This window comes from Halichoeres trimaculatus, unplaced genomic scaffold (genome assembly GCF_033239565.1).
Source record: "Halichoeres trimaculatus isolate MK-OKI-2021-1 unplaced genomic scaffold, fHalTri1.1 fHalTri1_scaffold_1, whole genome shotgun sequence".
In the NCBI taxonomy this organism is placed as follows: Eukaryota; Metazoa; Chordata; class Actinopteri; order Labriformes; family Labridae; genus Halichoeres; species Halichoeres trimaculatus.
The window spans coordinates 27,624,004-27,648,181 of NW_027437179.1; the positions used below are offsets into that span (position 1 = coordinate 27,624,004).

At 39.6% G+C, this 24,178-nt stretch overlaps 1 protein-coding gene across 1 annotated transcript in view; it reads right to left on the minus strand.

The window, feature by feature from the left end:
* uba7 (ubiquitin-like modifier activating enzyme 7) overlaps positions 1-18,508 on the minus strand; it is a 36,692-nt gene extending 18,184 nt beyond the window's left edge. The window contains exons 1-21 of the mRNA XM_074673651.1: positions 18,370-18,508; positions 18,112-18,280; positions 17,377-17,511; positions 17,167-17,273; positions 16,918-17,008; positions 16,647-16,779; positions 16,437-16,534; positions 16,196-16,345; positions 15,937-16,101; positions 15,697-15,801; positions 15,531-15,611; positions 14,946-15,098; positions 14,368-14,533; positions 14,049-14,245; positions 13,582-13,646; positions 11,527-11,737; positions 9,983-10,057; positions 8,789-8,990; positions 8,612-8,703; positions 5,884-5,976; positions 4,195-4,386 (exon numbers count right to left, since the gene is read on the minus strand). Coding sequence (XP_074529752.1) covers positions 4,195-4,386; positions 5,884-5,976; positions 8,612-8,703; positions 8,789-8,990; positions 9,983-10,057; positions 11,527-11,737; positions 13,582-13,646; positions 14,049-14,245; positions 14,368-14,533; positions 14,946-15,098; positions 15,531-15,611; positions 15,697-15,801; positions 15,937-16,101; positions 16,196-16,345; positions 16,437-16,534; positions 16,647-16,779; positions 16,918-17,008; positions 17,167-17,273; positions 17,377-17,511; positions 18,112-18,280; positions 18,370-18,416 — 2,727 coding nt within the window. The 5' untranslated portion in view covers positions 18,417-18,508. The remainder of the gene's footprint in view (positions 1-4,194; positions 4,387-5,883; positions 5,977-8,611; positions 8,704-8,788; positions 8,991-9,982; positions 10,058-11,526; positions 11,738-13,581; positions 13,647-14,048; positions 14,246-14,367; positions 14,534-14,945; positions 15,099-15,530; positions 15,612-15,696; positions 15,802-15,936; positions 16,102-16,195; positions 16,346-16,436; positions 16,535-16,646; positions 16,780-16,917; positions 17,009-17,166; positions 17,274-17,376; positions 17,512-18,111; positions 18,281-18,369) is intronic.
* Positions 18,509-24,178: the final 5,670 nt, after the last annotated feature.

A 24,178-nucleotide genomic window follows, 5' to 3' on the forward strand; every position in this document is an offset into this window, starting at 1 on the left:
CATCGACCTTGGAGTGGCTTTCTTCAAATCAGGAGCCTGCTAATTCAATTAGTGACCAAAAGGGCAAGTAGGGGAACAGGGGCACCATGGGAGCGTGAAAGGGCACGCAGGGTGTGGATGTGGACGTGTGCATTGACATGGAAGAGAGAATAACTGTGTGGCACACAAACAGCATGCAGACAAGTAAGGACAGCATACAGTGGTACGGGTAGTCAGGCAAGCTGCTGGAGGGGTTGAGGATGGAGCTATTAAAAACCCAGCTGTAACTTGTCTGCCTCTGCTCTGGCCTCAAGTATATCTCTCTGTGTTTCACCGCGTTTCACTCTGCAGCTTCAACGCAGCTGCAGAAGCACGACCCTCATCAATCATCATTCCTCTTGAAATATTCTTCAATGTCTCCTGAGTTTTTGTTTTCTGCCTTAAAAGGCAACATGCACTGTATAACATCTGAAAGGAGGTTTGTCTTTTTTTTTTCACAACAGCTAAAGACTGCATTAACAGCATACATTGCAAAAGCTTTAAGATTCAAAATTCTTTCTGCTTCTGTCTTTTTATTGTTTAATTAAGCCCACTTTGGCTTGGAGGAATAGCAGTTTTATACTGCAAAAAAATTGAATCTTATCAAGACTTTTTGTCTTAAGAACAAATTGTCTTGTTATACTTAATATGAGCCACATTCAACTGGTCAGTCCAGAAAAATGTCTTGTTTAAGTTTTTTAAATACAAAAATGAGGTCTGAATTACTTACGGGAGGAAACAAAAATCTGCCAAAGGAACAAGAAAATTTGCTAAAAACTGGCTTAAAACTACAACAATGTCTTAATATCAGTAACTTTTCTCATGTTCCACTGGCAGATTTTTTTGATTGTCACAAGCATTCACACCTCATTTTTGTCTTTAGATGACTTTAAATAAGACATTTTTCCAGACTTAAGTGAATGGGGCTCATATTAGGTCTCAAAAGGTATTTCCTGTTAAAAATAAGACTTAAAAACTTGATAAGATTTCATTTTATTCTTTGGGCTGGCTTCATTTTTCATACCACAAAGTTTGCTGCTTTTTTTTTAGTAATAATTATCTCTATTTATTTGTCACTCAACAACAGAACACCTACACTTTATACCACCTGGAAAGGCTGATTAATGTAATGTGTTAGCAAAAGTTTCTGTTATCCACTTCATGCAAAATTAGCTATCTCAAGGCGTCTGTTTAGCCGCGTTTCCACCAAGCAATCCGGGTCGGTTCAGTACGGTTTGGGACGATTTGGTACAGTTAAGCCTGATCCCGTTTGCGTTTTTTTTACAGCAAACTGTGCCCTCGCGTGGTGGGCAGCGTGTAAGCCAAATGCCGAAAGCTGCAGCTGTTAAACAATAGTGTGACGCAGTAGCAGCTTACTCCGCTATTAAATCCAACAAATAAGAAAAACGCGACACAGTAAACAAAGAGCACAGATGGAAGACATGCAGCATTTCGTCCTCTCTGTGATCGTCATGTAGCTCTTTATTACAAAGTGAAATCAAGCTTTGTTTCAGAGAAGTCTGTGTGCCGCCAGGAGAAATGCAGCCGCTGTCGGGGTAAGTGACGATTCTTTTGACCAATCAACGGTCTGCAGTCTGTTGCTCAACCTTACGAGGGCGGATTGGTTCAGTCTGGCACCCAAATGCAAGGGTCCCAAAAAAGTCGGCCGGCTAGTCTCGGTTTTTAGGAATCCGTCCCGGGATAAGTCAGTGGAAACGCCGCAAAATATGCGTCATACCGAGACAAACAGAACCGGTCTGCTTGGTGGAAACGCGGCTTTTGTCAAGCATTTGAAGTGCTTGTAGCTCTGAATTTGGTCTCCACCAATCCTAGAGTTAGGTCTTAGGCAGCAAAGACGGAAAAATCTAGTTTTGGCCTTATTTTTTTTTGCTGTACCAAAAAGAAAAACAGGCTCTCAGATTCTGCTTGAAATGTGGGGGAAGCACAAAAGTCAACTGAAGCAAAAAGTTACAAGCTGAACGATCAAAACAACAATGTAAAATGCATTTACATGACTTTTTAGCTGAGGGGAATTGCTGTTTTGTTGAATATAACCATATCCTCAAAAGCACTTTTTCATTAGAGCATCATGTTGTATACAAAATATCAGAATCAGAAATACTTCATTTTATTAATCCCCTAGGGGACATTGCTTTTTATTACAACTACTCCCATTCAAAAGTGTTAGAAATACCGAAAGCACAAATATCAAATATATGATATAAGATAAACAGATAAAGATAAACATATTTTATGACATTACTAGGGAGGACCTAGCTCCTCTTGTGCCTGCTTTCTGAAATCACAGGACATAAACACAAAAGGGAAAATGATACTAAAGAGTTGCTGTGTTGACCAGACAAGGCCAGCCTCCCGTTTGTTTACATATTTCAGAGAATAGCAGCAGCAGGGGCAGGGGGAAAGCCAGGGGGACTTCCTATTTTGGGAAACAGCTGCTTTAAAGCAACAATTTCTGGAAAAGGGTAGGCATGGTGCGGAGGGAGCAGTAAATGACAGAAGTTTAGAGTCTGTGGGCAGCACGTTGATGCATGGATGGAGTCCTGCTGATATTCTTTTTAACGACAAAAAAAACCCCTTAATAATCTGAGAATCATTTATCCAGTTAAGATGATACAGATTACATTCCTGTGACCACAGCATCTGATAGGTGTTGTCGAATGTTAGTGAAACTAACAGGGTCTTGGATGCTTAGAGGAGTGAGCTACCACTATTACCAGTACGATTTCAGTGGTGTTACTTGATATTAATGAACTGAGACTGATCTCATGAAGGGAGTCATTGCAAAAGTAAGCCGAGCTCTTAATACTGCATGTCTGATCAGTGATATTTAACAGCTGCATGTCTGCTGCTGCTTCAAAGGCTGTTTAATAAACCCTCTTTAATGTCAGACAGATTTGGAAGATAAGGGAGTATTAATAGTCTGCTTCCTTTGTTCCTGCTCTTTTAAATCACATGCTTTCACATTTAAGGGTGTAGGAAAAGGTAAGCTTTACACTTTTTTTTACTTTCAAAAATACAGGAATTGGAATCAAGCAGTGATATTGTCTGAACTGTCTAAACACTTATGTGCAAAAGATGATGCTGCCAAACTCCACGCCCTTCTGCAAAAGCCTGAGTCTTCAAAACCTTGAATATTCAAAATTATGCAGCTACTGGCAGAAACAATATGTCACATACTCTATTCAATCTCTCATGCTGCTCTAGCAATATAGCCTTCAAGAGTAAAATTCAGCAAGATGAAAAGTGCGGAAAATGCGCTCACCACATTTAATGGCAACAACTGTGAGAACATCAGGGTCTTAGCGTGTAAGGACGGGGGCATGTGTGGAACTCCAGAACTGCACAGAAAGTCACAGCTGCCTCTGTCATCGCAGCAGCCTTAAATGCAGCTGCAGCATTTCTGTAACCAAAGCTGAAACCAGACCTACACTGTCTCGCAGCTCCCTGTCAGGGCACCCTCACGTCCCAGAGGACACAGTTACCCCACTCACTGACCTCCAGTGACCTCTGTCTGTCAGGGGCTCAATGCTCTGAGGGAGAAAGCTAGTGAGGGCAGCTCTGATATCAGAGTCCCTCTAAGGGCCAGAGACTCAGCGTTTTGGAAAGGCACATCCTCATAGTTTTGACCTAAAATGTGACCCGTAGAGTTGCTGAGCTTTTGAGTCTGGCTTGAAGCCACTTTGTGTTTTTCTTTTTAAGCTTGGCTGATACAGCATAAAGAGCCCAGTATGACCTCTCAAACCCAGTAACCTCAAATGTTTGACTAGATCTGATCTTAAATGGAGTCTGTCTGAAGAGAATAAGCGCCTGTCCTTTTCCTTTAAATTACAGTTCCTTTGAGTTCATTTGGGTGTGTTTGTGCTTTACCTGCAGCAAAGTGCACTGAGGATTACACTGAGCTACCGCTGAAGACTTGGCTTATGTGCTTCAGATTGACAGTTAGCAGTGGTCTCTAGCCCTGAGAGCACTCATTCATGACTTAATGCTCTCCAGCCAAAAAGGAAGGACGTTAATTTACAAAGAAGCATACAGCTTAATCCAGAAGGAGACAGACTGTAATAATAAATGTAGATACAGTGAGCGTCTGTCAGGCTGAATAAAGAGCATTACTCAGGTACTGAATGGGGTGTGGGTGCACAGAGCTGTGTTACTCACTTGGAAGTGTCGGGGTGGGCTTGGCTGGGACATCACAAAGTACTCCACAGCCAGAGTGAAGTAAGCCGTGCGGTATGAGCTGATCTTCTGGTGACCCTGCACCAGTTTGTACAGCTCCAGGCACATCAGGCCTGCCACTGCGGCGGTGGTGGTAGTGATGGCTGGGATGATCCTTCCAGCGATGAGCTTGCTCTGTAGAGGAGTCAGAGGAGAGTTCAGTCAGTTCATGTTTAAAATGCACAGCAGGTTGTCAACACCTGCACTGAGATTCACCATCACAGATTTCCTGAGCCAGGATCACATTTTATCCCCCTGAGACCTAGAGACCACATATGTGGACATTACATTTCTGCCTCTCAGACCTTAATTTTTTAAAAACTTTGACTGGTTAGCCACATTTAGTGACACGACCCACTTCATCTTTTGGTGAAATCAACATTACACCCATTTTAGTGTATTTAGTATTTAAGTACAAACAACTTATAGAGAACTCATAACACAAATAATCAAACTTCCCGTACAAAGACCAAGTTTAGTTATCATAGTTATCCCAAATAGAAATGTGACTTAAAAAAATGCACACCAGACAAAAACTCAGGTCTTAAGAGCTTAAAGGGGGGTGGATTTTACCTTAAAACTCCTGTGATGAGCTGTAAGCTATTTTTTTTAATTAATCTATTATGACCCAAAAAGGCAAACATCATCAGCAAAAACACCAAAGAAAGAACACAAAGAACATCAAAATGGCAATGCTCTCTCAAAATTTTCATAATAAATTGCACACTAAGTTGTTGTTTGTTGTTGTAGTGCATATCATTTATTTTATTTTTCCTGATATGTTTTAATTCTTTTTAGGGCATACATTTTTTTTAAATATTAGATTTTCTAAGAACATTAAAGAAATGCATCAGAGTGTAATGTTTTGCAAAGCAATACACTAAATACTCATTGAATAAGAAAAACCACAGTCTATAATTGTTTAATTCACATTTAGATTCATCTCATACTGTGCTGTGTTAAATGCTCAGGTCCACAGTAGTATCTAAAAAAAAGGGAAAACCTTTTCTTCTTATGCCCCAAGAAGAATAAAAACACTTCAGGAGAAAAGCTTGCACTGGCTTTCCTGATTTATTTCTCAAAGATTAATATTAAACTACTAAAAACTAACCTGAAGCATATGTAATAAAATGTTATTATTGTGACATGGGCATTGATAACTATGGTATCCATCAAAAGTGAGATCAAGTACAGTAAACACATTTAAGTAGTAAAAAAAAGGTCTTTCTCTGAAACAAGATTAAACACATTGAAATCTCCGTCTGATTACACAAGGCTCGCCCTCTTTTGTCTCCCCTCACTCAGCAGCCCCCACCCTCCCCCTCCTCCATCTGCCTTGGCTGTGTGTGTGCGTGTCTGCAGAAGCGACCTGGCTCAGGTGTCACCTCCTAGGCGACAGGTAAAGTGCTGTGATTAGTTCTGCCCTGAGAACAAAAGGAGAGGAGGCTGCTTCTTTGGCTCTGGGGCAGGTGTGTGAAGCACCAACTCAAAACATGGCCTCAAGGGAGGGGGAGCAGCGTGCAGGATTTTCTGACTTATCCTCATCTTTACCGCCTCTTACTACAGCATCATTACCCAATCTCACATTGCAGAGATTTGCTTGAGCAATGCATGGAGAAAATGACTGATGACCTTGTGCCGATCAGCTGCAGGGATGTCGTAGTTCTCAGCTCGGAGGTTGGAAGCAGCAACAATGAAGTCCATGTGGAAGTTACTGTCATCATCCTGCACCACACAAACGAAACACACAGTTTATGTCATTCATATAAACATGATTATGAAGATTTATACTAACAAGTAGTGTGTGCTAATGTGTACATCTATGTCCATCAAGGGTATCTGCTTTGAGCTTGAACCCTTTCTTTCCAGTTAGCTCATTCTTACACCTGAGTCAGTCACCCCATCAGATTGAGCTTGAAATCAGATTTCAGTTGTGATGGGCTCAGCCAGTGAGGTCATGCCTCTGTTACTGCGGCTCTACAAAGGCTAGGCAGACGACTGTCACTCAGCCATGCCTTCGGGTGAAGTGAGGAAGCTGCTAGCTAGCAACCTGATGCACCTAAAACCATCCCACACACATTCCATCTATCCGCAGCCTGACCTGTGCGCATGAGGATGGCAGTAAAGAGGAGGGGGCACTGTGGTTTGGGGATCTCATTCTTTTTGGAGAAGACATTTGATATTTACCTGAGTTACCTCATACACTGTCATTACTGCTTTCCCTGAATGGCTAAAATTCCATTTAGACTAACTTCAGCAGCTACGGCAACTGCATCCCGTATGAACTGCTTTTTGCTCTTTGTTAAGCTTGAAGTGCGGCATGCCTCAAATAAAGATTCTGTGTCTGTGACAAATCTCTCTGCTACATCTTTTTGTTATCACCTAACAAAGTCTGATTTTGTCTGCACACTGATTAAAATAAACAAAGACTAATATGTATGAAAGAATTTTAATGACTCTATTTCTTTCTCAAGGTTTCTGAGGTGACCACAGATCATAGGAGAGTCAACAGGTGAATTGGATGTTGGATGAGGGAGGCCTATTTTCTTTATCTATTTTTATTAAATTAATCTTCAGTAAAATACATTTATAATTTCCCATGGTTACAGAAGGAAACATTAGATTGAATGTTCCTCTTCTGACTACTGACACTAACGAGCTTATGAAAACAGAACCATTTTATCTCTGGTTATTGAGCTTGGAAGTGTACTTTTGATGTTAATCAGATCAACCTCGATTTCCTCTTTTTAACTTTGGCATTCACGCATTGCTACCTCTATAAAGAGGAAGCTGACTTTTAAGTTGGTCTTATTCATGCTACAAATATATATTTATTAGTTGTGGTAATGCCAAAAATAAAAAGTGCTTCCTTTTCATTGATTGTTTTAAGTGTTGTCTTTTTTTTGCAAATTGGGTGTTTGTTTTTTTTCACTGGAGCTGAAAAACAATTTTAACACCATGGACTCATTCATATTCAGTTAAGTTAATTTAATTTCATTGTACTATTTTTCTATGGTACTTTATTTGACTCTGCCATATATTTTAATTTTGATTCAATCTATCCTTAAATTTATTTCTATTCGGTCATGCTCAATACAATTAAATTCAATTAAGTTCAACCTAATTCAATTCAATTCTTTCATTCTCTCTTATCTATTCTATCCTAAAATTCTGTTCTATATCTTTTTCTGTAAGTATATTCTATTCTATTTCATAATTATTCTTATTTTATTTTTATCACGTCTTATATTTCAGTTTTGTATTTTCTACCTTATAATTCCATACTTTGCTCTTTAATTTAATCTTCACATGTAATTTATATTTCTTTTCATTCAATGCTATTTTATCAATCTATTTCAATCTATTACAAATATATTTCTATTATCTATTATTTCATTTCAGTTCATTTAAATTCTGTCTTTCTCTTTCACATTGTGTTTTTTTCTATTACATTTTGTGATTCTATACCAAACTTTTCTAAAATATAATTCTGTTATATTTTATTGAATTTTATTTGATACTATTCTGTTCTCTGAAATTCTATTTCAATCTCTACAACCACATAATTTTATTTTTTTTATAGGTTGAATTGAGTTACATTATTTTTTGTAATTCTGTTCTGTTCCATTCTATTCTGTTACATGCAATAAAAAGCTCAATAAATTATGAATAAGGTGCTATACAAACTCTGTTTTTCCCCCTTTTTTCCATCTCATTGTTTTTTGATACAATCCTCTCAGCTTGGACACAGGGGAGCAGTCTTCAACATAACACCGTCTTTCACCCTGTATTTGGAAGGACTAGCTGAATATCCATCACAAAGTCATGCCAGGTTAACTGAATGGACCAGAATGTCATACTAATCCTATCATGGCCTATCAGTTCATGTTTTTTCAGTTCACATTTTGCAGCCCTCTTTCACAGTCTGTCTCTGTCTCAATACAGAGGGTTGGTGATGTCACCCTGAGGACTGAGTATCTGCTTCAAACACTGTTGTAATATTGGATGGATGTTGTAACAGTAAGTCGTTGTCCTCAAACAACTACTTTTTAAAAGCTGTTCCACATGAGCTGGCTGACACTCAATGCTTTATTCATGCTGTGATACAAACTTCTACAAATCTAAGTTTTAGTCCTGAGATGTTCCAGCAGGGAGCACAGAATATAAGGGAGCTTTCTCTCCTGAATGTTTTCAGAAGCAGCACAGATCCGGGTCACTGAGGACCCAGAGATCAGGGGAAGACGCATTTAGTGAAAGCACCTATACATCTGAGTGAAGCTCCCCGCTAACACTGAGCCGCCAGCCAGTCTGTGACTCCGCAGAGTGAGGAGGAAAAGGTGTTACTGCACTTCTGTCATACCTTCTCAAAGTCCATGGGGAACATCTGCAAGGCTGAGCTTTTCAGAGCCGGTGAGGCCAACTTCTCCTTCAATTCCTCAAGTTGGGCTTTTTCTGGAACAAAGACAAAGAAAGACGGAGTTAAGAAAAGCAAACCAGGCAGAAAGACAAGTCATAACACAAAGAAAAAACAACTCACCAGCATCATCGCAGTTCTTCTCTTTGTCCTCTTCCATCTCCTCATCAGTGAGATGGACCTTCACTGAGGACTTAGGAGTGAACGATGGTACGGAGACGTTTTTTAAGATTTCTCTAATAGTGGCCGAGTCCCTGGTTCCATTGATTCCGTAGATCTGACCGTAGAGGTTAGCTGCTGCCACCACAAAATCCATATGAGTGGGCTAAATCATAGGGATAAAAAAGAACAGTTAATGATGCAGTGTAATCCTAAATGGTCATATTTTTGCACAGGAAACAGAGTCCTTGTAAATATCACTCTTATTAACTTAAAATATCATGGGACTTAACATTTTGTACACATATGCCTTTAAAATTTGATCACAATGATAGGAAAATATACATGTTAATCTGAACTCAGTGTGGTGAGTTTTTAACTGAGAACAGATCTTGGTCCTTGCAGAAGAATTGTCTATGAAAAGGGACACAGCAGCTCCAAACTATGTACACAAGGTTGACACAGAGGCAGACAACCTCTCATGCGTACACTCACACCTATGGGCAAGTGAGAATCACCAATTAACCTGATGAGCATGTTTATGGACTGTGGGAGGAAGCTGGAAGAACCCTGGCATGCACGGGAGAACATGCAAACTCTGCACCAAAAGGCCCAGCCTGTCCGAAACCAAGTTTTGAACTGGTGACCTTTCAGTGAAGCTCCCATCCTTACATTTACAATCATATTGTCTGTCAAAAACAATAGCTTTGTGAAAGATACAATGACAACACTTCAAAAAACAGGGGGGATCCAACTAGTCAATATAAATGGGATTGAGGTTTGGATAAAAGGCTAACCGAGGAATCAGAAAAAAAGGTAAGGTGAAACCTATGATGAGAGAAGAGATAACCTCAAAATTTCTAACTGCCATCATAAACTGCTTCCAAATCAAATAAGCATATGTTGAAGTCATCCTGGATTTTGAGGCTGCGTCACTGTGTTGAGAGCAGATTTTTATCGGCCTTCCATTGTCAGTCAGACATTCAGGGCTCAGATAAGAACCCAGTTTACAGTCGGGAGAGAGGAAGAGCTGCTGTCAGAGCTGATAAAGAAAGAATGTGAGGGGTCATCGCAAAATACTGTGGCATTTCTCTGTCATTCCTGCACGCTGGTTTTAGGATTACCACTGCAACAGAAAGGGGACCAGACACAACTCACATTGTCCGGGGCAAAGGTCAGAGGGTGAGGGCATCTCTTGGAACTTGACCAGAAGGGCAGACCAGAAGCAGTCGTCTAAACAGAAATTGAGGAAGATGGAAACTTTATTCAAAGAAATCATATTGTTCATTCATGTACAACACACAGTAACCATGTCTCAATGATAAATGTCATTTTATTTATCCTTTAGTGATGTCACAGGAGGTGTCCAACCACTCTAGGCCCAGCTTCACTAATATCGTTATCAGTTGGGTCTTGACAACACAATTTGTGTGTCTGATAAAGGAACAAAGGGGCTGAGAGCTTTGATGTGTCCAAATGGTCTGCATGCAGGGAAAGGGAGAGTATCCCACTGCTGGTGCCACTTTTCACTACAGGGGTGGTTTTCTATAGCAGCCAAAAGGCAGTAATGACATTTTCCCTTTCAGAATCAGGATCCAGATGGACAAAAGGGCAGAAAAGTGGCAGAAAAACAGCTTAATCTTTTCAGCCATTTACTATACAAGTTAATGTGGCATTCTAAGAGACCAAAAGAGGCCTTTTGAGACAGAAAATAAATTTACAGTCATATTTTTCTGCCTTATTCTTTTTCAGTGTGCACAGATTTAAGCCTTGAGTGGAAACTGCTGGGCGGATGATGAGGATGATCCCTTTGGTTCTCATCCAGTCATTGTTCTGTGAAACTGAATCTCACTCTCTCATAAACAGTTTGGAGGCCAGTAGGTTGCAGTTAAATCACAAATATGGTAATCTGTCACTCTGGTGGCGACACATTTCCCCTTGGTTTGCGACCGTTAACTGACGTTGGCTGCCTTATCTTAGTTCCCCTGAAGGTTTGTGGTTGAGAGTGACTTTTAAAGCGGCTAACTGAAACAAAAACTCGTACTGGTAACGAGAACAAAGAAAAAAGGAGAAGCAAACAGTAATTTGCACAGGCAGCTAAACAAACATGTTATTCAATTATATGGACTGTTTTATAACTGCAGCTCATAAGAACTATTTCTGTTCTATAATAATTTGCCAAAAGTTGTGTTTTCCCCTGGAAAAAACAGAGGAATTCCCACCACACTAAAAGAGTAATGAGTTGCAGAAAACATTCACTGTTAAATGAATATCTATAATTTACATGGATTAAAAATGATCCAGGACTGGGGTTAGTGAGGATCTGTTTGGGTTGATACTGATCTGTGCCCCCCAGGTGTGACAGCAACATGTGACATCATTGTGTCTGCATGCTTCACCAGATTACAAACCCTCAAAGCAGCTCAGAGATATTTATCAGCGAAGGCTATCAGTTTCAAACACGGCTAATAGCTGTATTTGGGCCCATGGGAGATATGATGCATTACTCCATGATGTAAAAAGAGAGAATAAAACACCAGCTGACATTCCTTTTGTGATCATACCACGCTGCAGTGTTAAATCGATTAGTATGCAATGACTTTAAATACACAACAGTGCCCCCTCTTCGTCTACAAAGACAAACTACATCTTCAAAACTAAGTCCGGTGGAGCATTTCTTTTTCACTATAATGTGATTTTACCTGATCAGCAGGGAAGCAGTGCAGGAGTTGACGAATGTCATTGTTAAATAGAGTCTCCCATTTGCAGCGTGCCCAGCTCACACAGTCCTCCAGGCTCGCTGGATGTTGCCCTCCAGCTTTTATGTCCGCAAGACTGCTCCAAACCCCACTGAGGACCTCAAGGGCCACCGCATCTGAGCGGGCAAGAGTCTTATCAACAAATCCAGCATCTCTGCAGGATATAATGAAACAGTTAGACAGTGTTTACACACAATGATAATTACATATAGAAAATGCCATGTATCATGCACATACTGGGTCTTTTTTTTTTTAATAAAGCAATGATTGTCTAAGTGTCCAGAAAAATTGTTGTTTGTATCAAGCACAGAGTAGACTGACACAGAGAATCAGTGTTTTCTCCAATGTAGAATAATGTAGCCATAACTAACCACAATCGCTGCAGCAATATAGTTCAACCTTCAACAACATTCGAAGATCAGAGCAAAATATTCATGAAGAGACAGGTCTGAGACCTTTTGACTCATTCTACCCCTAAGAACAAAGCAGAGAAGGGTCAGTTTAAGTGCCCAAGTGTTCCCTGAACAGATGAGTCTTCAGACATCTCTTAAAAGTAGAAAGGGGCTCTGCAGATCATACAGAGTTATGTAATTAATTTCATCATTTAGGCACAACAGACAGAAAGAGTCTGGCTAGGGATTTAGAGCCATGCTGGATTGGTAGCACCAGACGTCTTTCACGAGCAGAGCGTAGTGGGTGAGGAAGAGAGTAGAAATGGATGAGGGACCTCAGGAAGGCAGGAGCTAATCTTGTCAATGTTTTATAATCCAGAAGAAAAGCTTTGAATTTGATTCAAGCTGCCACTGGAAGATTAGGGTGTAGTCTTCTTCCGTGATTCAGTGGGAATTCCTCTTACACTTGGCAGTGGACTCATCAGAAAGGAGGAAGTGTTTAGTAAGATTACAGTGTGCTGGTCAGTGCAAGTAAATACCAAACGCTTCAACTGTTATTGCACCATTCTCATGTGCCAGCTCACTATGTACGACCTTGCACAGTGGAAACAAAGATCTGACTCCTCTGTGTGCAGTTTCATCTTAACAGGAGCATTCTGAGTCATAGCTCTGCAAAGAGCTGCATATCCCAACAAAATCTGACCATTCTTTTCCATAACTTCGTCATTTAGGAATCAAAAAGTCCAAAACTTTAGGGAGTAGCTGACTAATCTCAGGAAAGTACAACACATAAAGGTGTCATGGTGTGTTACAAAACACAGAAATGATTCTGTTTTTTAAGACTATATAAAAATGCGATGCAAGAAAGTGTGTGGGATTTTTGCTTTGGCAGTAACAACAAAGCATGTGAGTCCTCCACAATACAGAGGGATTAGAAGAGATTTCACCAAAACAAACATAAAGACATCTGAAACACAGCTGGATTAAGGGGGCTCCGAGGCTCAAAGTGCAGACACACTTGAGGTCTGGGGGCTTAAATCTGTCACTGACACACTGTTACATTCTAGTAGTGTCCAAGTTTTGTAAACTGAGCATCTTTTTAACCACGCTGTTCAAATGTTTTCTGTTTAACAGAATTAAAACTATTTTAAATCATACATCAAATGTGTGGTATTTCTGCTGAATTGATCTAATTACTTTAATCTGTTAAGATGATAGTACTAAGTCCCTAACTAGGTGGGACTTTTATCATCTATTTTGGAGAAAACACCTCTGCTGTAAATACTTTGCAGAGCACAGCATTGGCAAAGGAGAGACTGTTTATTTAATGTTTCACAAGGGTTCACAGCTAAAAGCCAACCACATGATTTCCTGTGCTGAAAACTAAATAATGAGCCCGAGACACTTCATTAACTTTTGTAGGTTAGCTGGAATGCTTTGTGAGAGAGTAGAAAAGCTCTGTTAAATGAGAAAATAATGGTCATTAAGTGCCAGTAGACTGGCAGTAGATCGGGGAAGGGATTTTCTCATGTTTCACCAGAGGCAGCACTTGCTGTGGAAGATGGTAAATCGCATGCTGATGGCATCACATCACATCACATCTTACCCCAGGAAGAGATTCACATCTGTTGGTGTTTCCTTGAAAAGTCCTTCAAACTGGTTTCTGGCCCACTGAAGAAAGACGAAGCTCAGTTAGTGGAGAAAACCCCATGTCAAGTGCAGCTTTTTTTCAACAACTACTAAGAAATCACTTAGTACGTTTCCAGTCAGCAACGATCTACAAGCGAACCAGGAACTGTCCTGAACTCAATCTGTTCTTTTGACATCCTTTTTCAATACTGGGGGACAGCTACCAGCAGCTTTCTGCAGGGTAAAAACCATCAAAGTTCACAATGCTTTAACCACCAGGGTCTGTCAGTGAGAAATGTTTTTGCGGTGAGGATATTTTGCATGAAAAGAATGACTAAAAAATCCAAATAACTCATTTAAATACATGCAATAAATATCACAAACAACACTGTAAAATAAATGGTGGTTTTTTTGTCTCATTTTCAAAAGGTCAGAGCACTGTACCTGCAGAGTGTGCTCAATGCGATGAGGGAAGCTCTTTAGGGTGCACAGTGGGATGGATTTATCAGAATCAGAAGTAGCTGGCCCATAAGACTCTGTATGGTAAGGCACCACCACGAGAGTGTGACCCTGACTCCCCCTGGTTCCTCCCTCCAGGAACGGTTTATGGTGCTGAACGCAGCGTCCATCTAGATAGACCCCTGGGAAAGAGAAAAATTGTTTCACATTTTAGGAAATACACTTTTGCTGCTTTGGTACAATACCTGGAACAAAGTGAACTTAAAGTGGAAATTGTGATAAAAAGAGTAAAAGTTTCCCTCACGGGCTTCAACATTGTCAAGGGCTGCAGCCACTCCATCAAGGCTCATGAAGAAGTTGTAATCATACACCACTTCACTGTCAGGGTCCAGTCGGTTCTGGTGAGCAGTGATGTTCATCTGAGGGTTCATTTCTTTCACTGCTTTCGCTGCAACTTCTGATTTTGGTTTCTGTTTTACAGGAAGATAATGATTGATATCTGAGTGTCAGAGGCTGATTCTTCCCATGGAGAAGTTGTTTCACTGCTGCACTATTACATAAAAAACACGGATACTTTCCTCTACCAAATTTAGAGCAGTGGTATTTACTGTACTTAATTATGTTGCGCAAGATGTTTAGACACTGGTAGGAGATAAAGTAGCTGCTGTACCCCTGCCGTAAACTGCAAAACAGCCATACATACGAGGCTGCTGTGTGTAACCCGAGCGAGCTGCTCCAAAGTGTCACAATACCTTCACCCCCACGCGTCCCATTAGTGATGCCCCCTGACCCTTCCACTTAACCTGGGTAAACATGAGCCACTGAGCTCTGATGGCAGGTGAGTGAAGAGGCGCTGATACACACTACTGTGTGTTTTCTCACCCCGATATCCTGAGTCCTGAACAGGAACTGTCGGTTCAAGTTGGATCTCTCAATGAGGTCCATGTCTGTCACAGTGATGTGTCCTTCTCCTACACCCAGCCCCATGAGGGCAAAGTTTTTCAGGAGCTCACAGCCAATAGCACCGGCGCCAACCTTTGAAAATAACAGAGAATGTGTCAAAAATGTGCAAGAAAATGTGATCAAATTAAAGCAACAGATCACATTTTTATTTTTTAATAAAGCAGAGAATTGTTTTGTATTGAAGCATGTTTCTTTTTTCACGTGCATGCAGTTTTTTTTTTTACTGTTTCAAAATAAAGTCATGCCTGCAATCTCCCACACCTCCAGCCAGTAAACAACACTAAAAATGACACTTTCAAAGGGAAACGGAGAAAGGCCTGGGTGCTGCAGAATTGCCTCTGCACACCAACAGGTCAACACTGGCAGGAAATGCCACCTGAATCACAGCCGTTTCCTGCATGTGCCATCATCAACACCAGACAAGATCAAAGAAAAACAGGCAGACTGTTACTCCGTGAAGAGTGTGTGTGCCCCCTGCTGGACAAGCATCCAACCTGCCCTCACCAGGAAGTACTTCTGCCTTGCAAGGTTCTTCTGAAATTCTGAGCCAAACACAGCAATCTGTCCATCGTACCTTGTACCTTGCTGCATGGGAGGAAAAGAGAATTGATCTAGATGCATTGCCTGTTTACGATTGAAATATGTGACTTATTCAAATCGTTTAACTTACTGCTGAAAAGGAGCCCTCAACCAGCCGGTTTTCTTCTTCAGCAAGACACTCCAGTGCATCAAAGTAAAACCACTGCCTGAGAGGCATAAATTTCCTACTAGTCGCCTGCAGGAGCATTATTGAGAAAAGAGCAGTCAGAAATACACACCTGTGCACCTCTACCTCCTCTGTACAGTAAATTCTGAGTTACACACACACTGTCGAGAAACAACAGAAGTGTTGAACAGGGTCTGAGTTTACCTTGATAACTTCTTGAGCAGCAACACCTCCGATGAAAGCATTGACAGGAGCAAGGTCACCCAGTGCTGTGTACGACAGTTTCCTCACAGCAGCTTCATCCAGCTGCTCCAGCTGTGCCACTGTGTTCAGCTTCCTCACTGTAGCGAGCAAGGCGTCTGCATCCGACTGCACAGGGGGACTCAAGCCTGGTTAGCAATTTCCATAATTATACTAAAACAAACATAGCCTGCTTCTAAACAACCTTAAAAGTAATATTTACTTGAGATTGAGGATGGGGGAGTCTCTGCTCTTTCTCCATGAACAAATGGAGGGCTTGAAAAGCAAGATGAAGGGTTTTGTGCCTCCATATTTTCCCATAGTCATTCATGACCAGCAGCTGATGGTCCAACAGTGCCTCACTCAAGGGTTTCTGTAAGCAGTTTTTGTAGTTATTATGAAAATGGCCAAATCAATTCTGATCAAAAGTGAGAAAAGGTTCAAACTTGCATGCTGATACTTACAAAATTAAGCACACAAGGCTGTTTAACCTCAGTCACTACCCCGCCTTTTTTATACTCTGTGAATGATGAAGTGTCACAGATGCTGAAGGAGTACGGGCCTGGTGACAGAGGAAATACAGATACATTATTTCCATGATGATATTTTATACTTAAAACTGAAAGTCTTAAAGAAAAGACTGAAAGAAGAAAGAAAGAAGGCCTGGCTCTAACCTCGGACTTTGATCTCCACAGGGCTGATGTTGTTGAGCTCCACCATACCTTGGACTTCAGAGAATGTAACCTTAGAGCCATCTGATAATCCATGTTTTGTGTCATCTGTGCAGAGCACCACACCAGGATCACTCTGAAATAAAGTCATGCTAACAATCTTCAAAATTGAAAGAAGACTCACCGCCATATGTTAAGGATTTTCAAAATGATAGCTGGTTGTATAAGATCAACTTTAATATGCCAGTGACATTAAACAAAATATAAGTATTACCTTAGTGATACTTTGTATCATCGCTGATATGGGTGCCTCTCCATCCTGGTCCAAGACCTCAAACTCCTCCCCAAAGTCACAGAACAACTGGCTGCAAAAAAATATGACCATTTAGGCAAGCAGATGCCAAAAGCAGCATAAATCTGTGGGTAAGTCCCACATACATTTATATAACGGTTTCACTTTTTATCACTTGTATTAGACAAAAGGATATTCACTGAATTATAAATGATGTTATTTTGCTCTCACCCACAGAGGCCTTTAGTGTCTGCTACGATGAACTTGATTCCATTAGAGTGGCAGAGCTCACCAAACTTCTTCTGATCCTCCAGCGAGGACTCAGTGAGAACCACCACCTGAAAAAAGGACAGGTCCTCTTAATATTTCCGACATGTCCAACCTGTTACTACATCATTCTACGTGACTTTTTGCATCACTACGCTCTATAGCAGATTATACCTGGAACTGCAGAAGCAGGTTTTCATCCAGCGGTCCAGTGTGAGCTGACACACTGACATGTGGGTTTAAGGCGGACAGCTGCTGAAGGGAACATGTTGCGCGGTTCTGACCCAGATGGGACTCCTTAAGAAAAAACTAGAAAGAAAAATAACAATTTTAGCTCAAGGAATATGTGCTTGATTTTCTTGGGTTTCTGTCTGTATTTTTCAGGCCTCTACAGAAAATGTTTAGGTTTATTTGAATTGTAGTTTTACCATCACAGATTGAAGACTCACTAAAACCCTCAGCAAATATTAAACACCTGGCAGGAATGAAGCATGAAAATAAGCTTTTCACCTTCCTCATAGCAAATAGATGACAGTGGTTGGCAACAAGTTGAGGGAGCAAAAAAAAAAAGTGAAAGCGAAATGTCTTCCTTTTCGAAAGCTACAGCTACTTCCAAAAAAAATCATACTGCTCAAACATAAGTTTCACATCTAGTTAGTACCACATGAAGCATAAACGCTTAACTGTTTGGCTGTTTAAGTGAGATTTCAAAACATATTCAAGCATTATGTTGATTAAAAGCCCCAATACCACTAAAACATGACTCTTTAGTGCTGTATTTAAACAGGCGATACTCAAAAGTAGGCCTTGAATCATGGAAACTGGGAAAGTAGTTTGGCTAGTTCTTGTACTGTAATGGTTTATTGATGTTTACACGTTGATAACCATTTGACACCATGGTGTGAGTACCTGAGATGAAAGGTCGCCCCAAACAGTCGGGCCTTTATCCTGAACAGTGACAGACTTCACTCCGGACAAAATCACGTTTTTCGCTATTTCCACCCCCAGACCACGCATGCCCGCAATGAGGACGTTAGCTGTGCCCATCCGGTGCATAGCCTCATGACCCAAAACATACCTGTGCAGGTATAAGACAAAGTGGATACGTTGACCAGGAGTCTGGAACAGGTAAACGGACACCTTTCAGGTTCTAAAAGTAGTACTTACAGCTGTCTGGAGTAAAAGCCTTCATCGATTTCACCTGGTCCAGACATGTTGCACGTAGAAGCAACAGAGTCAATATGAGACGACTTGTTTGAGCTGTTTCGGCTGCACTGACAGAACACAAATGAGCCTGTCACACCGAAAGGAGTGGTGAACTATCAGATGGTTTCTAGATAAAAAGATTTTTTTTTTCACTTTCGTTTTAGGGGACTATATGGAGACGTTACCTTTATTCTGGCCACTAGAGGGCGACACCTGACCGTTAAAACTAATGTAGATGTGGACTTTAATCAGCATTTGCAACATCCTGTTATTCATCACGGGTCAAAAGATTAAACTGGAAACCTTGGACCAAAGTAGCACCTGTTTCCTTTTTATTTTTAATCTTTTATTCCAGAGGATTGAATCAGGGGAATCAAGGTAATACAAAAGTGCTATAGTCAAACAATTCGAACCCCCTTTTTTTGTTGCTTTAAAAAAAAATAGCTCGGGTGGAAAGAGAAAATATTCTAATCAAGAGCAACAGTTATGTTGACCTAAATTTAGCAAATTCAAGTCTGTAAATCTTTTAAGCAAAATTAGAAATACTTTTTTTAACCAATAAACTTATGTATGTGTCTTTATTTATTTATTTATTTATTTATTTATTTATTTAAATTTGGGGGTTAGGCTACAGGTGAGAAAATAAAAGGATATGACCTCCAAATTATTTCAGAACATTTCTACGCTAATTGTTGAAGTCTGACCATAGACTGTACAGTCTATGAGTCTAACCAGCAAAGCACTTGTGAGAATAAGAACACACACATGCACACACACACTTATCAAGTCAGAGATTTGCAGAATTGACATGTTATTGACTGGGAAAGGGGGGAAAGGACGAACCTAGGAAAATATCTGTTGTGATTTCAGCATGAGGATGCATTTTCCTCTCTACGTTAATTCACCTCATCATCGGAGTATAAATAATAGCCAAACAGCTTGTTCTCACACTGTTGTTTCCTTTTCAGCTGTTCACTACTTTTTAATTAACTAATGCTAGAAAAATGTTTAATAACTTACAATACTCTGCAAAAAATACCCAAGTCCAGACAAAAACACTCCAAAAAGTACAAGTATACAAAAAGCTACTCAGTTACAGTAACTGGAGTAAAAGTAATACATTTCTTTTACTTGTGTCCTTAATAGTCCTACTCCCCTTAAGAAAAAGTGCTCCACTCATTGTAAGCCTGCTTGCATTCTCGTGCTGCAAAAAGATTAATGTGCAGATTTGGGCACGAGCAGAGTGCTTGCACAATCATTTTGGTTGGAGAGATTCTCTGGGGTTGCTTTAATGAGTGAAAAGAATTGGTTGGAAGACATCACTCATGCTCTCATATTACACTTAGAATGTTTGTTCCTTGGAAAATAAAACTTCATTTGTACCCCTAAATTCACATTAACTGTACTCCAAAACAGAAAATAAAGTCTTCCATCTATAGATTCTTCTGAAGCATTTTTTCAAAGAAGTATGGTTTTTAATGTCAAACGTGGGGCAACCTTTTTAAATCTCCATGGTAACAAAAACAATAATACCCCCTCATATTTTTTGCCTAATGTGTTTGTCAGTTATGTCAGCTATCTTACTCTGTTGAAAGATACACCATAACAAATTTAAACAAAAGCCCTCCAGAAGAATGTGCAGCATGCTTATGAGTGACTTTAAGTAATTCACACTAAGTGTCAAGTGGAGACAGAGGGAGAAAAGTTCAGCTGTTAGGCAGCAAGCTCTGAAAAGAAAACTGTTATGTAATTCAGTGTCATGATGATGATGGTCTCTGAAGTCACGATTTGCTTCAGAAAACATTAGCAAACAAACTGTTCCTGGAAGAATATTGTTTATATAATCTCTTTTTCCAATCATTATATTCTGACAGGTAGTTCATTCTCGGTATAGTGTTCCTGAAATCATCACTTTCCAGCTAAATGGATTGGCATTTGAGGTTTCATGTCCCACACTAATGAATTTGAACAGTGTGGCACAAGTTTTACATAAGCCTCTCTAATAATCCAGACGTCCAGGCGGAAACCACTCTAGACCTCATCCAGTTGTGTGGTCAGAACCCATTCGAAACCTTCCAGACCAAATCCAATCTGTACTTTATCTGGACCTAGATTTGGTCTGAACCCAAGCTGGACTTTATCCTGACATCCAGTTTGAGTCCAGTCTTGACCTTATCCAGATGTCCAGTCAGTACACAATCCATACCTAATCCAGAAGTCCGGTCCTAACCCGGTCTGGACCTAATACGGAAGTCTGGCCCAAGCCCAATCTGGACTTAATCTGTAAATCTGATCCAAACCAAATCTAGACCTAATTTGGATGTCTGGTCCATCCCAACTTGGACCTAATCCGGAAGTCTGCTCCACACCCAATCTGGACCCATTTGGACCTAATCAGAATGTCTGGTCCCAACTCAATTTGAATTAAATTGAGACGCCAGGTCCAAACCCAATCTGAAACTTATCCAGACGTCTGGTCAGAACCAAATAAGAAACTAATCCGGATGTCAGCTCCAAATCCAATCAGGACCTATTCCAGACCTTTTTGGACGTGCAGTCTGAACCCAATCCCTGTCCGAACTCAATCAGAACCAAATCTGGAAGGCTGGTTGAAACCCAAGCCGGACCTCATCTGGACATCCAGTCCAAACCTAATCTGGACCCATCAGGACCCATCTGGACCAAATCTAGATGTGTGGTCTGAACCTAATCCAAACCTTTTGGACGTCCAAAAGGATGGAATCTTAGCATGTGGTAAAGCCTTCCTTGTCTTGAGAAACTGAATTGATAACATGTGGTGAAAAAATGACTAGAAATCCAAATTTATTAGTAATTTTCCAATATCCATATTATTTGGTCTTTTTGCTGTAATTGTTTCACAAAGTTATCCAATCACAGTAACAAATTCAGTTTTTTTTAACAGCCATGAAAAAAGTCAACTTTTTTCACCTGTTTAAAGGCCCTACTACTTACAAAAGAAACTGTAAGAATTATTTTTATACCTTGTCTTCAAGCTTCTCATAGGAATTTGACCTCAGACACTAACACATATCTGCAGATGTTTCTGTTGCTTTATTGCAACATGAAATCTGCCCTGTATGGTCAAAATCTTGATATGGTTCGGGCTCAGCACACTGCATGCATGCTTGTTTGGCCCCTGTCCCATGAGTGGCACTTTCAGTGAGTTGCACTAGAATGAGGCAAACTCAAGGACTGGATGTTTGTTTATGCCATTGGTGTATCAGCATGTGGGCACACAGTGAGGATGAGTGAGCTGAAAAAACAACAACAAACATGTGCATTGCCCTACATTTGACTCTTGCAATTCCCATCAAGCTGTTCTCTCTTCTACCAAGAGATCAAGTCTGTCTGTTTGGTGAAACAGTAAACATGAGGAAAAAAGAAACAAAAAAAAAAAAAAGAGTTTTTCTGTTAAAGGAATATTACCCTAGATTTTTTCAGTCTTTGGATTTACAAGTTGATGTTAGACTGTTGGATTTATCCTGCTTGACGTGTTGATAATAACACTATTTTGCACAAATTAGTGAAGATGTCTCCCATTTGCAATTTATGCTTAAACTGCCTATTGAATCTAATAATCTCTCCTGGATGTCAAAAGTGTTCTTACTGTGTCTGTTTTAAGTCACATTGCTTATAAAAGGTAGTGTGTTGAGAGTGAACACATTCTTGACATATCTTCCTGGCTAGAGTTACATATGGCCTATCTGAAGACTAACTTCATTCCTCATCTGAAAGAAATGCGTTTTTGGCAGAAATCCATCAGGCGTTGACATAGGTTTTTATTTTTTTCTGAAACAGAGGGAAACTTTAAGACAAATTGTTAAGCTCAGTGACACCAGAATGCAAAAGTGGAACATTTGAAGATATGATATGATGAATCCTGAGGGTATTTTTAAAGTGGACAAATTTCGCAACTTTTTTTTTTTTTTTTACACTTCCTCGTTACGGGCGAGGCATGACAGGAGCAGCAGAAGCTGCGTGAGGACTAAAAGAGTTAAACTTCGAAAAAGCACGACAGCACTTCCTGTTCTAAACCTCCAAAATAAACCATAGGTCTACAGTATGTTACTTCAGAAGAGAAGCAGCTTAAATAGTCTAATTTATGATAGGAAGCTAAACTTGATTAACAATAGAATTGAATATGATTACCATAAAATTAATTAATTATTTATCATTATCATTATTATTATGAGTAGTAGTAGGCCTAGTAGTATTAGTAATAGTAGTGGTGGTAGTAGTCGTTATAGTTATAATAATAATAATAATAATAATAATAATAATAGTAATAATAATAAAGATAAAAGATAATAAAAGATAATACAAGAACCCAACAAGCTGGGTTGTGGATTTGGAAAAAAAAAATTAAAAAAAAGGCAACTGTAGGCCTTCCCACACATTCATGTAAATTCTCTGTTCTTTTTCAGTGCTTAAATCTTGTTTCTGATATCAAAGATGGAAGATAAACTTTTATTGATTTTGCTGATTTATTGGTTGATTGATCTGAATGAAGCTGAAATGATAAATGATGACATAAAGTAGCATGGTTCAATGAATAGCAGCCAGTGCAACAGAAGTTTAATATTCATCATATTATATTTTTGAGTAAAGCTGTGTGATATGATATGATATGATATGATATGATATGATATGATATGATATGATATGATATGATATGACATTATATGATATAGTATAGTATAGTATACTATAGTATAGTATACTATAGTATAGTATACAGGGCTTGGCCAACCGGCCAAAGTTGTGGCTGGTTACACCACTGCTCCCACTGGCTACTTTGGCGGGTTGAATTTTATCTCTAACATGGAGCAGAGAGACAAGCAAAAAGATGACTGATGATGAAAGCTCTGAGGAAATTTAACTACTCCTTTATTGTCATTCTCAAGAAAAAAGAAATTATTTTCTGATTACAACTGTTAATAAAAATTTAAGCAGACAGTGTCTCTTGCTGAATTTTTATCAGTTCAGTTAATCCCATTTACCATTTTAATATAAGCAATAAAAAACTACTATTTTAATTATTATGTCTTAATAGACTGCATACTTTCACATGAAAGGAGCACAATGTTACACACAACTTTATCAGAGCTGAATACCTGATTAAGGACCTGTGGATTTTAACATTGATGTAGTCTTGTTTTGAGTGTGCATAGGGGTCATTTACATTTAAAGAGGTTGTAAATCTTTTTTAAGTAAACTTTAGCATGTCACCATCCACTTTAATCATATTGAACATAATTATCCAGCAACAAATTGTGGCCAGTGAAAATACTGAGTGGCCAGTAACTCAGGGATACCACTAGCCACAGTGGCTGGTGAGCAAAAAAGTTAATGTCAAGCCCTGATAGTATAGTATAGTATAGTATAGTATAGTATAGTATAGTATAGTATAGTATAGTATAGTATAGTATAGTATAGTAAAGTGTAGTATAGTATAGTATGGTATAGTATAGTATGGTATAGTATAGTATAGTATAGTATAGTATAGTATAGTATAGTATAGTATAGTATGGTATAGTATATAGGTGTAATGTAATGCAATCATATTGTTTTGTGCTATTTCACTTTGTAGAAAATGTTAAATGTTTAACCATGGCCTTCCAACCGGGTTCCGTCTGGCGTACTCTTATTTTGAAGTTCACGTAAGTTCCGGTTTAAGTTCTCATTTCTTCCACTGACTCGTTTTATTTGAGCGTAGGTAAACTCTACTATTGAGACCGCCGTGCTGTCA